The sequence below is a fragment of the Aspergillus tubingensis genome (assembly GCF_013340325.1).
Source record: "Aspergillus tubingensis WU-2223L DNA, scaffold_6, whole genome shotgun sequence".
Classification (NCBI taxonomy): Eukaryota; Fungi; Ascomycota; class Eurotiomycetes; order Eurotiales; family Aspergillaceae; genus Aspergillus; species Aspergillus tubingensis.
This window is the reverse complement of record NW_023336280.1, coordinates 1,631,449-1,644,370: the sequence shown is the minus strand read 5'-3', so window position 1 is coordinate 1,644,370 and position 12,922 is coordinate 1,631,449. Positions and strand designations below refer to the sequence as shown.

Sequence of the window (12,922 nt, the reverse complement as noted above, 5' to 3'; positions counted from 1 at the left end):
AATTCTTGTAGTAGGTAGATAACTAAGACAGCGGAGATAAATCCAGATAAATCCACTTAAATTTTATCTCCGCACCCTCACGTGGAAAATTTCCCCAAAACCTTCTGGGCGACCATCAATCCTCAACCCATACACCTAACAATCTCTTTTTCTCCACCACTGAAACACGATTACTTCCGTTGTACTCCCATTGTTATTATATTTGGGACAACGCGACTCATATATACACAAAATTTGTCTAATATTGTCTATTGCCCGGTCCGCGAAATCGAACGATTCTTACTACGATACCGTCGCATCGCTCAATGTCGAGCAGCCCCCAAGAATCTCCACAACAGCACAAAGAACAACAACAACATATCCCGGCTTGGAAGAAGATGGGTCTGAAACTCAAGAACGCTAAGGATACGGTGGAGGGGGCGGAAAAGAAAAAGGGAGATGTGGACGCCAGGGAAACAAATGTGGAGAAGAAGCAGGATCGCAAGAAGAGCAAGAAGAGACGGCTTGAGAATGATGATGATGAGGGGGAGGGTAAAGAGGTGAAGGAGGATGACGCCGAGAAGAAGAGAAAGAAGAAGAAGAAGAGTGTGTCGTTTTCGGAGGATGCGAAGAAATTGGATGGTGATGCGGACGATCAGGAGGAGGAGCAGGAACAAGCTCAGGAGCAGGATAAAATGCAGGTTGATGCTGAGGGTAATGGTGATGATGATACCGGGGACAAGGCCGATGATGAAGGCGAGGGAAAGAAAAAGAAGAAGGAAAAGAAGAAGAAGAACAAGAAGCAGGACGGATCGAATGATGCTTCATCCACCACGACACCGAGAATCCACGAAACGCCTATCCTTTCCTACCTGAGTCTGTACCACAAGCATCGGTCGGCGTGGAAGTTCCAGAAGAATCGCGAGACGCATCTCTTCAAGCATGTTTTGTCGCTGGAGCAGGTCCCAACGCTGTACAATGCGGCTTTGCTTGCCTATTTGCAGGGGTTGAAGAGCGAAGGTGCGAAGTTGCGGTTGCGACAGATTGCCGAGGAGGTCATCAAGGCGGAGGCTGATGCCGAGGAGGATCAACCTAATAGTGCTCCTGCAGAGACGGAGGAGTCGAAGGAGGGCTCTTCTTCTGAGGCCAACGAGAGCACCGCGGCGACGGATAAGGCCAGTTACGACAAGGCCGTTGGTGTCTTCCGGACACGCTTGGCTGCAGGTCAAGAAGATATTGATTGTCAGGATGTTACTGCGCAGCTCAATGCGGAGACACTGAAGAAGTACGAGAATAGGGCACGGGCTGAGCTCATTCTGTTTGCTGTTAACGGCACGCTGTTCAATTACCACAAGCCCAAGCCTGCTGCGCAGAAAGGAAAGAAGGGGGCTCAGGCCCAGCCTGGCAAGAAAAAGAAGAAGAACCGTACTGCTATCGTTGAGATCTCGAGCAGCAGTGAGAGCGAGAGTTCTAGCGACAGTGATAGCGACAGCGACAGTGACGATGAGAAGAAGACCAAGGCTAAGCCTGCAGCTGCTAAAGCCTCGTCATCTAAGGATAGCAGTGACAGTGATAGTGACAGCAGCAGCAGCAGCAGTGATAGCGACAGCGATTCGGATAGCTCAAGTTCGAGCGACTAGCTGTGATGCCACTTTTGGATTGTCGGGTGCTCGTGCTTTCGTATATTGGCACACCCTATCAATGACCTGCTGTTTGATCATTAAGTCACCAAAAAAGCGAAATGTTTATAGAAGATTATATAGACCATCATGTCCAGTTATAGACATTGCTATAGCTCGGTCAATCACAACTCTGGTAGTTGCCTAACTGCTATTGCTAAATTGAGTTTCATCGTGATAAACAGTAGATGAGTAGACTACTCATAGTATAGTACTTATTTTGTGGATGCAAGGCTCTTTTAGTGGACCGATTCTATCTCTCTATGACAACAGCAGCCGATAGTCTCTTCCCAGCTAGTAAGAGTGACTTCAAACCGTCTGGTAAGTTTCCTAGGATGAATACTAGATCACAACTAGGTTGTCTTAACCCACCCTATTAGATTATATCGTGATGATAATACTGGACTAGTATATATAGTATGAAGTAGCACCAAGATCTAAGTACTAATCATCGGTACTAGTGATACTGCACTAAACGGACATTAATGAGAAAGTCCGGCAGGCAACATAGAAGACACAAAGATCAAAATATAAAGTCGAGAAGAACAATCTCTATTAGTTTAAGAAGAGATCGTTGAGCGATGATAGATGAGCGGCACAATGATGAAGCCGTGAAAGGCGGTGACGCTGGAGCTTACTCAAACGGGGACCCAAAGCTTAGAGCTCCGGCCAGGCACCCTCTGGCACGCGTCCTCTGCTAACGTCCCTCCTCCCTCGTCCTCGATCCTTCATTCCCCCATCTCGATTCCATTTTCATTTCGCTATAAGACTAGTTAACTTCCATTGTAATCTCGAATCGAGTTTGATATACCACCGCCATCATGTCTGGTGAGACTTCCCGGACCCTCTTGACTGAACCGGCTTCCATGACTTCATCGATAGACTGACAACCTCTGTGATCAGGAAGTGCATATGACAGACACATTACCATCTTCTCGGACTCGGGTCGTCTGTACCAAGTTGGTAAGTGACCCTCTCTCCATAAAAACCGCCTCTCCCCGACGACCTTCGAAGTACTCCGATCACGGACCACGTTAGACCTTCAAGACCGCCTACTCACCATTGATGCCCTCGGCGCTTAGAATATGCCTTCAAGGCTATCACCTCGGCCAACATCACCTCGATAGGTGTGAAGGGCAAGAACTGCGCTGTGGTTCTGTCCCAGAAGAAAGTTGCTGTAAGCTCGTCCCCGCCGCATCGAGACGGCCTGTCGGTCATCCTCTGATAAACATACCAGGACAAATTGATCGACCCCTCCTCCGTTTCGTACATTTTCAGACTTTCCCCGTCAGTGGGCTGTGTGATGACCGGCTCCATCGCCGATGCGCGGGCCAGTGTTGACCGTGCTCGTGGTGAGGCGGCTGAATTTCGATACAAGTATGGCTACGAGATGCCCTGTGATGTCCTCGCAAAGCGACTTGGCAATATCAATCAGGTCTACACGCAAAGGGTATGTGTCACCTGCTTCAAAGATCTTGCCCGGGACATTGGCTGATGGATCACGTTCACCCTCTAGGCTTACATGCGTCCCCTCGGAGTTGCCACGACCCTGGTATCCGTTGATTCGGAGAAGGGTCCCCAGCTTTACAAGGTCGATCCTGCCGGATACTATATCGGATATAAGGCGACTGCATCTGGACCGAAGCAGCAAGAGGCGATCACTTACCTGGAGAAGAAGCTGAAGAACAAGGAGTACGCTGACGGCAGCTGGGAGGAAGTGGTGGAGCTGGGAATCACGGCTTTGAGCAATGTGCTGAGTGTTGATTTCAAGAAACACGAATTGGAGATTGGAATCGTGGGAGGGCCACGAGCAGATGGCCAGGAAGGGACAGACATTGGTTTCCGGAGTTTGACGGAGGAGGAGATCGACGAACGACTGCAGGCTATCAGCGAGAAGGACTGAGCTGGATTTCATTGTTTTTTACTGGGAGCATCCATGTTGGTAGACGCAAACGATCGATGAACATCATTATTTTTCTCTGATGCCATGAGCTGGCCTGTGTCTGACGAAACTCTATTTCCCCTCTTGGTCGGTTGACTTGCTTTTTGCACCGCTGCTGTACTTGACATCCAAAACCTGGAAAGCCCCCTTGCAGCTACTGTAACCGGGGCTCCTGTATCGGAAAGACCCGTCGCCTGTTCCTCCGGACTGGTGGCGAATATGGGGATAGACAAGCACGGTGCGATAAAGTATGGTCTTTGCGATCTGACAGGCTTAGAGAGGGAATTTGCTTATCTGCACGTTCCATGCTGCAGCACTTGTTACTAAAGAAAGGAACGGCGGTACCGGGATTATCGATGCAAAGCAATGTCAGACGTCTACTGCTATGAAGTTTTGAGCGTGCTATCTGCAAGCTTTAGCCCTCAATGGGAAAGCAATCTCCCCGGGCTAGCGTTTTGCACTGAAGCAACGTTGACCATGCTCATTGGAGGAGCATGATGAAACTTGCCACCGAGGAGGTCGGGACGGAGATACTACTACTGTTCGTATGCTGCAAGTAGACGTGAAGTGACAGACAAGGAAGGAGAGAGCAACAGCCCCGGATGAACGACGGGAAGGAACTAGTAGTATTCTTCCGTAGTATGGAGTAAGTAGTAAGAACCAAATCAATGGTGGATTGCGCGAGTAAACTTCAAGCCTGAGGCTGCGGTGTTTGCTTTTCCATTTTCAGCTGGTTTACTCGCCTCTTTGTGGCTGAGCTGGAAGTTGTGGCTTTCGCGGTTTCTTTTTGGCCGCCGTTCTATCTTTGTCCATTTTACTTTTTTATTTTTCTTTTTCTCTTTTTTTCTCGTTGTTGTACTCTTACTCTTGACGCCCTTGCCTGTTCGCCGTGGGACCGAACGGTGCCTGAACCTAAACCGAGTCAGTGTCAAAGCCAAATCCTTGCGAGGATTTCCCTGCACTGGCACTCGATTATTCCCTTCTTGTCGATATCTCCGTCCCAACTTGCAGCTGATGTGAACTATGAATTACTAGGGTGTGGCGTTTACCGAGGGTGGATGACCCTCATCCCAGCTGGCAGTAACTCGCACTTCCCACTTACATTTTCTTTTTTTTTTTCTTAGTGTGTCTTTGACAACCTAGAGTCCCGCTACTTACTTACTAGGATTAGACTAACTAATCATGCCATGGGTTGATGGTCCATCTGCTACATGCTTGCCCGTCTCCACCCAATCTGCAAGATGAACCAAGATCCAGCACTTTTCCCCTAAAACCAAAAAAAGCCAAAATATACTAAAATAAATCATGATAAAATTTTCATTGTGGCTTTATCGGTTTTCCCACTGGTGTGGTCCTTCTGTGACACATGCGGCGATGTATCACCCTGTCCACCTTCTCCACCCACAAGCCGGTGGAGTCTCTTTCTCTCTGCCCGGCCCCAGTCTTGAATATCGTTTCTAGTGTTGATTTTCTTTTTCCAATATTCCCACCCCTGCGTTGACTGCTATCGCCGGTTGCCGTGACCCAGTTTTGTGTATTTCCTCAATTTCCTTATGCATATGCAGACCCATAAGCATTGATCCCCCTACCTGGACCAGCTGCTTAGCGTCGCGCTTAGATATCAGCCTTAGATCCATTCGTCGTGGGTGGACATCCCAGGCCCTTTCGGACACATGGCTCTCATGGGGCCCGTTTCCTACTATTGATCCACAATGGGTGTCATTATCCAGCTGCAGTCCCTAGCTGTGATGTCCTCCTTTCTCCATCAGCGTCCGTCAACGCAGCCAGCCACTACTCATGATGATGATCCTCTTTCACCATGTTCCCCATCGCCGGGCTGATGGCCCATGGTCATCCAAACTATCCATGGCTGAACGTTAAGCTTAAAAGGATATCCCACCCTCGGCCTTCAGATAGAAATATCATACAAGACATCAGAGCTCGACTCAACAAGAATATAAAGGTCGCCTTGTCTCTTCTAGTCAATTGACTTGACCGTTACTCTAGCACACTCCATTCATTCTCTCCTCTTGGATATAGTTCTCTTTAGTGCCTTTTGTTGCACCCTTCATCTCTTCATACCTTTAATCACTTTTCGGAGGCAACTTCAAGTTTACTACAATTGCAATGGCTGACGGACGTAAGTATTCGACCTCTCCACCTCACCACACTACCCTGGAGTCGTCAATGGCATTGACATGTTGTAGTCAACGAAGCACGTGCCCTGCGGGTGGCCGAAATCATCAACGACTACCGAACTCTACTTGTGCACATCTCTCAGCAGAACGTCCAAATCCCGAATGCAGAGGCCAACGAAGAGGGCTACAAGACGATCAGAGAAGGCCTGGCTGCCGCCCAGGCATTGATGTCGTCCAACTACAATCCCAGCATGACGCCTGCTCAGTCGAACGTGGAGACGGAGAAGGCGGAGTTGCAGAGAGTGATTCTTGACGCCAGCGCCCGTCGCTTTCAAGCCCATCGTATCTACCTTCGCGTGGCAGCCGCCAGAAGATGGGCTATCAACCGTCAGAACATCCTGCGCGGACAGCAACCTGGACCTCAACACGCTGCTCAACTCAAGACTGTGAGCAACACGTTCCGACAGGTGAGCAAAACCCTGAGCGTTACGATCATTAAACCATTGGCTGACCCTGAATACAACAAAAGGAAATGGCTCAAGTGACAGACCAATACGTTGTTGCTGATCTCCGGGCTGCAGACACGCGGGCAGGTCATTGGCTTGCCGACGATCCTTCCCTGCCAGTGATCCTTACCTGGATCCGTTCTCACCCATGAATTGCTGGGCTCACGATGTGCAACTTACTATACACCTGATTCTTTCGGGACGACGAGAAGTTGTTGTGTACGGATATATGATTTTCTGAATGGTTTTCGGGCTTACGGCACCAATTTGTTTGGTTATTTCGGTATACCCTTGATGTGGGCGGTTTGTTATCCGCAATTTTGGGCGCAGGTCGCTCGTCATGTTCTGTTTCTGGAAAAGAAAAGCTGTTTGATTCCCTATGATACGCCTCTTATGTTCGGTTATACTTTGTCTTCTTTGCATTTACCCTTTTTCGGCTTTCATGTTGATTTGCTACTTTGTTCGGTTTCCCTTCATGTCATGATATCCCCCTTGAATTATGGCTTACGCTAGATGCGATATAATTGGATATCCCCAGCGAGGGTCTATTTACTCTATTTTTGTTTCTCAATGTGCTTTTTTTGTTGGTAATTATTCCCCTGTATTGCCTTGGGGTTGCTCCGAGCAGCCAGATTATTTTGGGACTATCGATGCAAGTATGCAACTCAAGGCAGGGATGTTGCTGCCTTAGCGGTAGACTAGCGCAATTCCGACACTTTCCTCATTATTGACGGATCAATTTTCCGCTCCGCAAAGCTGAAGCGAACAATCAATCTATCGGTGATAGTACTTGTTAGTCCTTGACATGTTACGTATTTCTCCTCCTAGCCGAGGGAATTGGTACGACCAGGGCCATCCACATGGGCAACGGTCTACTTCTGCGACATGCCACAATGATGTCGAAAGAGAAGGATGATAGCGCGTGGCTTGCCAGTCGTTTCCTGTCAAGCAGTCGGCAAGCCCGCGCTGTGGACCCGACGGGTTAATGTGGAGAAAGGGAAAATTTTCGAATAATTATCCAGAATTTTTGAAACAGGAACCTTTTGAGTTTGCTCGGAATAGTAGTAGGTTCCAGTTTGTCCACATGGCTAGAGTTGATGCGGGAAACGGCCTACCAGCTGAATTGCTGGAGTCGAATTTTTCTCATTGGCGTCGAATTTACCGTGTCGAGGGGCGAAACGCTCTGGCCGGAGCGACAGATAGACACGAAACGAGATCCTCACGTTCGACTCATCCAATGACAGCCGCCGGAGTTACCGAAGTGCTGGGTCGCTGCTAAAATCTTGGGTGCAGCTGGTCGAGGACATCCCAGCTGAACTGGATGGGGCGGGAAGGATCCAATGCTGCATGCGCCCGGAAAGCGAAATGGAGATGGGTTGGAGAAAGCAGAAAGTCAAAGAAAAATTGAAAAAAAATATTAGGGGACTAGCCTCTGACGCAGATGCACGGCGGTTCCCTTGAGATCTGTCCATTCTTCTCAACCAGGTTGAAAAGAGTTTTTCATCGCAGGTCAAATTCTGATTTGGCAGATCTGCTCCAAAATGCAATGCTGGTGGATTCAAACTGTGGCCGTGCAACCGTGCCCTGCAGTAGCTTAAAGTCCCACGCGCCAATCAGTGCCCCGGCCGTGCGGTAGAGGCAAAGGTTTCAGCTGAGAAGGTCCAGGAAACTGATCCACTCGGTCGCTTTCACGTTCTTAACTTCTTCTTGATCTGTTTCCTGGTCTGGCTTAGGGCTTTCAGTCACTGGCGAGGCGGGGATCCCGTCGGACTTGCTGCCGCTCACTGATCATCTTTCCCGGATAGACCCTCTTGTTTTACGATCAAGGTGATGACTACGTATCCTGGTCCTAACTAATTTAGTTACCTATCTATCTAGTGACTGGGAGTTGATGTCCCTTTCGGTCGTCGATGGGTCCCCAAACCTAGGCCACGAGGTTGCAGGATTAGTGTCATCTGTCACGTTCGGCCAGGATCCATGGTACAACCGGGAATGCTCATTCCTTAGTTTCGTTTCCGCTATTCCTCTCATTCGACCGTGCCTCGACAATGCTTTCTACTCGTTACAGAACTAATAGCTACTACTACTATGGTTGCATCTACCCCTGTCTCCCCGTGCCTCGATCTTGACGAGGATGAGATCGGTAACAGTGATGGTCTTTACAGTCCAGAACAAGCGAGATGCATCATGCGCACGCTCCCACCTCGCATCCTAATTACTTGGTCTGATCGGAACAAGTCATTCAATGCTCCCTTACGTGGCCTATACTTTTAACGCTTCATCACAGAGCACTGGACCATAGAGTTCTTGCTACTTCGATGTTACCCACGGTCATGCCGGACGTCGGGAAGTTGTAACCTCAGCTCCCATGATATCTCCGGAGACGTGAACTACCCCGAGATACATCATGCGCTTGGAAATTTCCCTTAGGAATGTCATCTGAACCGAGATGCACCAGGGACGATCTATGCAAGTCTGGGGATTGGATTGTCGAACCAGGGTCCCTCCCCGATAGCCGATCTCCTTGTTCTCGTGACAGATACTCAGGCACAGATCACTTGAGGAGTTTTAAGCGTCTCCGCCCTGTTCTACCCGGTCTAGTCTCATTTAACCTCCCCGAGAGGTGAACTATCAAGGAAGCACACGATATAGTGTCGTAGCCATGGAGCCCTATACTGCCAGGAAGACTATCTTTTACAATTCAGAGCATGGCATGGTCAGACAAGAAATGACCGACGCCACCGACGGCATATCTTGTGTTTCAAGAAAACTTCACAAGCCGAACATGACAGTGTTCTACTCACCGAATAGAGATATAAATTCGGATTCTTCCATTAGACTCCTGGAGTAGTAGTAGTAGATGCCCGTCAGCTTCCTGAAATCCCAGTCAGCCACATTTTGATGATCACATAAGCGCAGACCACCTGTCTCCTGCAGCCACAGTTGCACCGCCGCGATTGACTCTGAGCCAATCAGAAGTCTGAACTTCTGTTATTTATATAGTACTACAAGTTAGTACTTACCATACAGGAGAGGTGACCTAAGGCAGGTACAATCATCCCACCCCCCTGCTGCATCGTTCATTCCTTCCGACTGACTCTTCCCGGGTTCTGCTTACCAGCCTCTTGCATGCTGGTAAGTGCTTTTGATTCTTGCCGACCATGGCTTTCTCGCGATTGATCCACTGTCTCGTACTTTTCATCGTTGTTCTTATCCTGTCTGCTCGGTACTTTTGGAATGACGCAGCTGTGCTTCCGCTCCAGCCCAATCCTGCACCTACTACCGACACGAACGCTACCATCCCAGCCATGTCTTCTGGTCTGAAGTCCGTGGCCTACTTCGTCAATTGGGTGAGCATGCACTCGATCTTGGCTGTCGTATCCCAACTCGACACGGGAGGCAGTTCCACTCGTATAATAGTAATTCTAATGCCAATGCCTAGGCGATTTATGGCCGCAACTACAATCCTCAGGACATTCCGGCCGACAAGCTGACTCATGTCCTATACGCATTTGCTAACGTTCGCCCGGACACTGGAGAAGTGTAAGCTCTCCACTTCTCTGCAGCACATGGCTGATCACCCCCTTGCCACCGGATCAGCCGCACTGACTTCTCGCCACAGTTATCTGTCCGACACCTGGTCAGACATTGAGAAGCACTACCCCACAGACTCCTGGAATGACGTCGGTACCAATGTCTATGGCTGTGTTAAGCAGTTGTTTTTGCTCAAGCAGCAAAATAGGAAGTTGAAGGTCTTGCTCTCCATTGGCGGTTGGACCTACTCTCCCAATTTCGCTCAGGCCGCTAGCACTGATGCTGGCCGCACTAAGTTTGCTGAGACTGCAACTAAATTGGTCACTGATCTTGGATTCGATGGTATGTGACTGGTTTGTGACAATGCGTGGGACATGATTCGCTAATGCTGGTGATTACAGGCATCGATATCGATTGGGAGTACCCCAAAGGTTAGTTTCTCGGATTGTTGGGGAGATGAGTAACCAGTTAGGTGTGGATACTAAGACGACTACCTACAGATGATACAGAAGCGCAAAATATGGTCCTTCTGCTTCAGAAGTGCCGTGAGGTGAGCTTTCTCCTCGATCGTAATGCGCGCACGCATGCACTAACTTTGTCTAGACTCTGGATGCAACTGCTGGTGCGAACAGGAAGTTCCTTCTCACTATCGCTTGTCCAGCTGGTAAGTGGATTATATTATTTGTTTTACTCGGGACGAGACCAAGTCAGACCCAGTGAATGCTGATCTCATGTAGGTCCTGCTAATTACACCAAGCTCAAGCTGTCTCAGATGACGCCATACCTGGACTTCTACAACTTGATGGCCTACGACTATGCCGGAAGTTGGGACACTGTTGCCGGTCATCAAGCCAACTTGTATCCCTCGGCTGACAAGCCAGCGTCGACGCCATTCTCGACCAATGAGGCAGTGAACTACTACATCCAGAAGGGTGGGGTCCCCTCGTCCAAGATAATCCTGGGAATGCCGCTGTATGGGCGTGCCTTCACCAACACTGATGGACCCGGGACCGCATTCTCGGGGGTCGGACAGGGAAGCTGGGAGCAAGGTGTTTGGGACTACAAAGCATTGCCGAGAACGGGAGCCACTGAATATGCTGATGCAAATCTGGGTGCATCCTGGAGTTATGATCCCACGGCACGCACCATGGTTTCCTACGACACTGTGGCCGTGGGCGAGATGAAGTTGGACTATATCACCAAGCTTCAGCTCGGCGGTGGCATGTGGTGGGAAACCAGCGGTGACAAAGGAGGAAAGACCGCCAACAAAGCTGACGGCAGTCTGATTGGAACCTTCGTGGAAGGGATTGGAGGCGTGTCAGCCCTCGACCAGTCGCAGAACGTGCTCTCCTACCCTGAGAGCAAGTACGACAACCTGAGGAACGCATTTCAGTAGAGCGATTGATACTCTCATCTATCTTTCAGTTTAGTTGAGCAGGCTTTTCTCATTTACATATGGTTTATCTACGTATTAGGTAGTCTAAATTGAGAGCGGTTTTGAATTTTTTTCATTTCTCATTGCTCGGGCACTATGGGACGATCAAAGCGCACACGTCCCGACCTCATCCACCACACATTCACGACCGACATTGCTAGGCGCTACCGGAAAGAGGACATGGCGAAACGATCGACTTAGTCCATTTATTTGGACTCGTCGAAGACGTAGGTGAGGTGGCACTTTCCGCAGTACTGGCGGTTGTGCATAGCGGCCATGAAGATACCAGCACCGCACTAGGAGAGTTAAAGTTAGTAAGATGCGCCAACAGCAAGATTCAGCCATACGGCGAAATATTAGACATACCTCGGGGGAGGGGCACTCGCGGCGAAGACGCTCAATCTTGCCATCACCGTCGACCTTGTAGTACTTGAGGACGGCAAGCTTGGTCTTCTTGTGCTTGTGCTTGATCTTCTTGGGGGTGGTGTAGACCTTCTTCTTGCGCTTCTTACCACCACCACGCAGGCGGAGCACCAGGTGGAGGGTGGACTCCTTCTGGATGTTGTAGTCCGAAAGAGTACGGCCGTCCTCGAGCTGCTTACCAGCGAAGATCAGACGCTGCTGGTCCGGGGGGATACCCTCCTTGTCTGAACATCATCATTAGAATATGTTCCAACTGGATTATGTAGGCCGGGTGTGTATGCTTACCCTGGATCTTGGACTTGACATTGTCAATGGTGTCCGAGGACTCCACCTCGAGGGTGATAGTCTTACCCGTGAGGGTCTTGACGAAGATCTGCATCTTGATGAAGGTCTGATTTTGAGGATAATGTGTTAGTTGGATATTCTACTGGTTTTTTGAGCAAAGGGATAGGGGTTGAATATCATCGGCGTTTCGCATCTCATCTTCGTGTCTTGATCACATATTTCGCCCCAGGATTTCTGGTATCTTGCGCGCTAAGTTGTGCACACGAGATTATTTTTCTGGAGTATGTGGAAAGAAATGAAGATGAGATGTCGCAGATAATATTGTATCCCTTTTTTTTCCCTCTTTGTCACATAGTAAATGTATAGGGGCCTCAACTCACCTCGACAAGACTTGTCTTCCTAAACCTTCGACGATCGTGGTAGGAAAATATCCTCGGTGGTGGTGGGCTTCGTTAAAATCGGTTGTGCGGTCACGTGGTGCCCATATTACCGAGTCGGGCGTAGTGTGGGTGGACCACTCGGATAATCAGCCCTCCGGGTCCTCGGTCATGTGATGGTCTGCGGCTGAGGTCACGGGATGTTGATGTTGCTGACTGATGACTTTGACAACGGTTTCTTGGATACGTCAGTTTTGGTGCCTGCATCGTCAGGCATAGACACGGCACGGAAAAGCGAGGCAGAAAGTACGACGACTAAGACTAAAACCAACTAGACTAGAAAACCAGCCTCTCAGAGCATCGACGTCAACTTCGTCATCGTCATCATTTGCCCGCCCATCCCTCCGCTCAGTTGCTAATTATTGATTGAATAACATGCGGACAGGAGTCAATTATTAAATGGGCTATTGCAGAGGAAGGGTGAAATAATGTTTCAAACCCTCACAGGCCACAGGTCGCCTCCTCCCGTCATTTATAAGAGGCAAAATGTGGGATTAGATCGATAATGGAGATAGGGTGGTTGTCTGGACCGCTGGTAGAAGCCAGGCGAGAAGCAACCTCCTT

At 49.3% G+C, this 12,922-nt stretch overlaps 5 protein-coding genes across 5 annotated transcripts; 4 read left to right on the top strand and 1 right to left on the bottom strand.

Annotated features, from left to right (window-relative positions):
* Nucleotides 1-305: 305 nt before the first annotated feature.
* Nucleotides 306-1,619, top strand: AtWU_04312 (WKF domain-containing protein; the record flags this gene model as incomplete). Its single annotated transcript, XM_035499423.1, has 1 exon — nucleotides 306-1,619. The coding sequence occupies one exon, from the start codon at nucleotides 306-308 to the stop codon at nucleotides 1,617-1,619; it is 1,314 nt and encodes a 437-aa protein (XP_035355316.1).
* An 860-nt stretch (nucleotides 1,620-2,479) lies between these two features.
* On the top strand, nucleotides 2,480-3,561 carry prs2 (proteasome core particle subunit alpha 1; the record flags this gene model as incomplete). Its single annotated transcript, XM_035499422.1, has 5 exons — nucleotides 2,480-2,486; nucleotides 2,562-2,621; nucleotides 2,741-2,835; nucleotides 2,896-3,108; nucleotides 3,175-3,561. The coding sequence occupies 5 exons, from the start codon at nucleotides 2,480-2,482 to the stop codon at nucleotides 3,559-3,561; spliced, it is 762 nt and encodes a 253-aa protein (XP_035355315.1).
* A 2,166-nt stretch (nucleotides 3,562-5,727) lies between these two features.
* On the top strand, nucleotides 5,728-6,396 carry AtWU_04310 (uncharacterized protein; the record flags this gene model as incomplete). The annotated part of the gene is made up of 3 exons (XM_035499421.1): nucleotides 5,728-5,740; nucleotides 5,808-6,205; nucleotides 6,268-6,396. The coding sequence occupies 3 exons, from the start codon at nucleotides 5,728-5,730 to the stop codon at nucleotides 6,394-6,396; spliced, it is 540 nt and encodes a 179-aa protein (XP_035355314.1).
* Nucleotides 6,397-9,405: 3,009 nt separating this feature from the next.
* On the top strand, nucleotides 9,406-11,174 carry AtWU_04309 (glycoside hydrolase family 18 protein; the record flags this gene model as incomplete). Its single annotated transcript, XM_035499420.1, has 7 exons — nucleotides 9,406-9,594; nucleotides 9,687-9,787; nucleotides 9,867-10,120; nucleotides 10,180-10,209; nucleotides 10,279-10,328; nucleotides 10,382-10,442; nucleotides 10,516-11,174. 7 exons carry the CDS (start codon nucleotides 9,406-9,408, stop codon nucleotides 11,172-11,174), a joined length of 1,344 nt encoding a protein of 447 aa, XP_035355313.1.
* Nucleotides 11,175-11,419: 245 nt separating this feature from the next.
* AtWU_04308 (ubiquitin-ribosomal 40S subunit protein eS31 fusion protein) lies at nucleotides 11,420-12,406 on the bottom strand (the record flags this gene model as incomplete). Its single annotated transcript, XM_035499419.1, has 5 exons — nucleotides 11,420-11,509; nucleotides 11,580-11,860; nucleotides 11,922-12,027; nucleotides 12,302-12,320; nucleotides 12,396-12,406. 5 exons carry the CDS (start codon nucleotides 12,404-12,406, stop codon nucleotides 11,420-11,422), a joined length of 507 nt encoding a protein of 168 aa, XP_035355312.1.
* Between the last annotated feature and the right edge of the window lie 516 nt (nucleotides 12,407-12,922).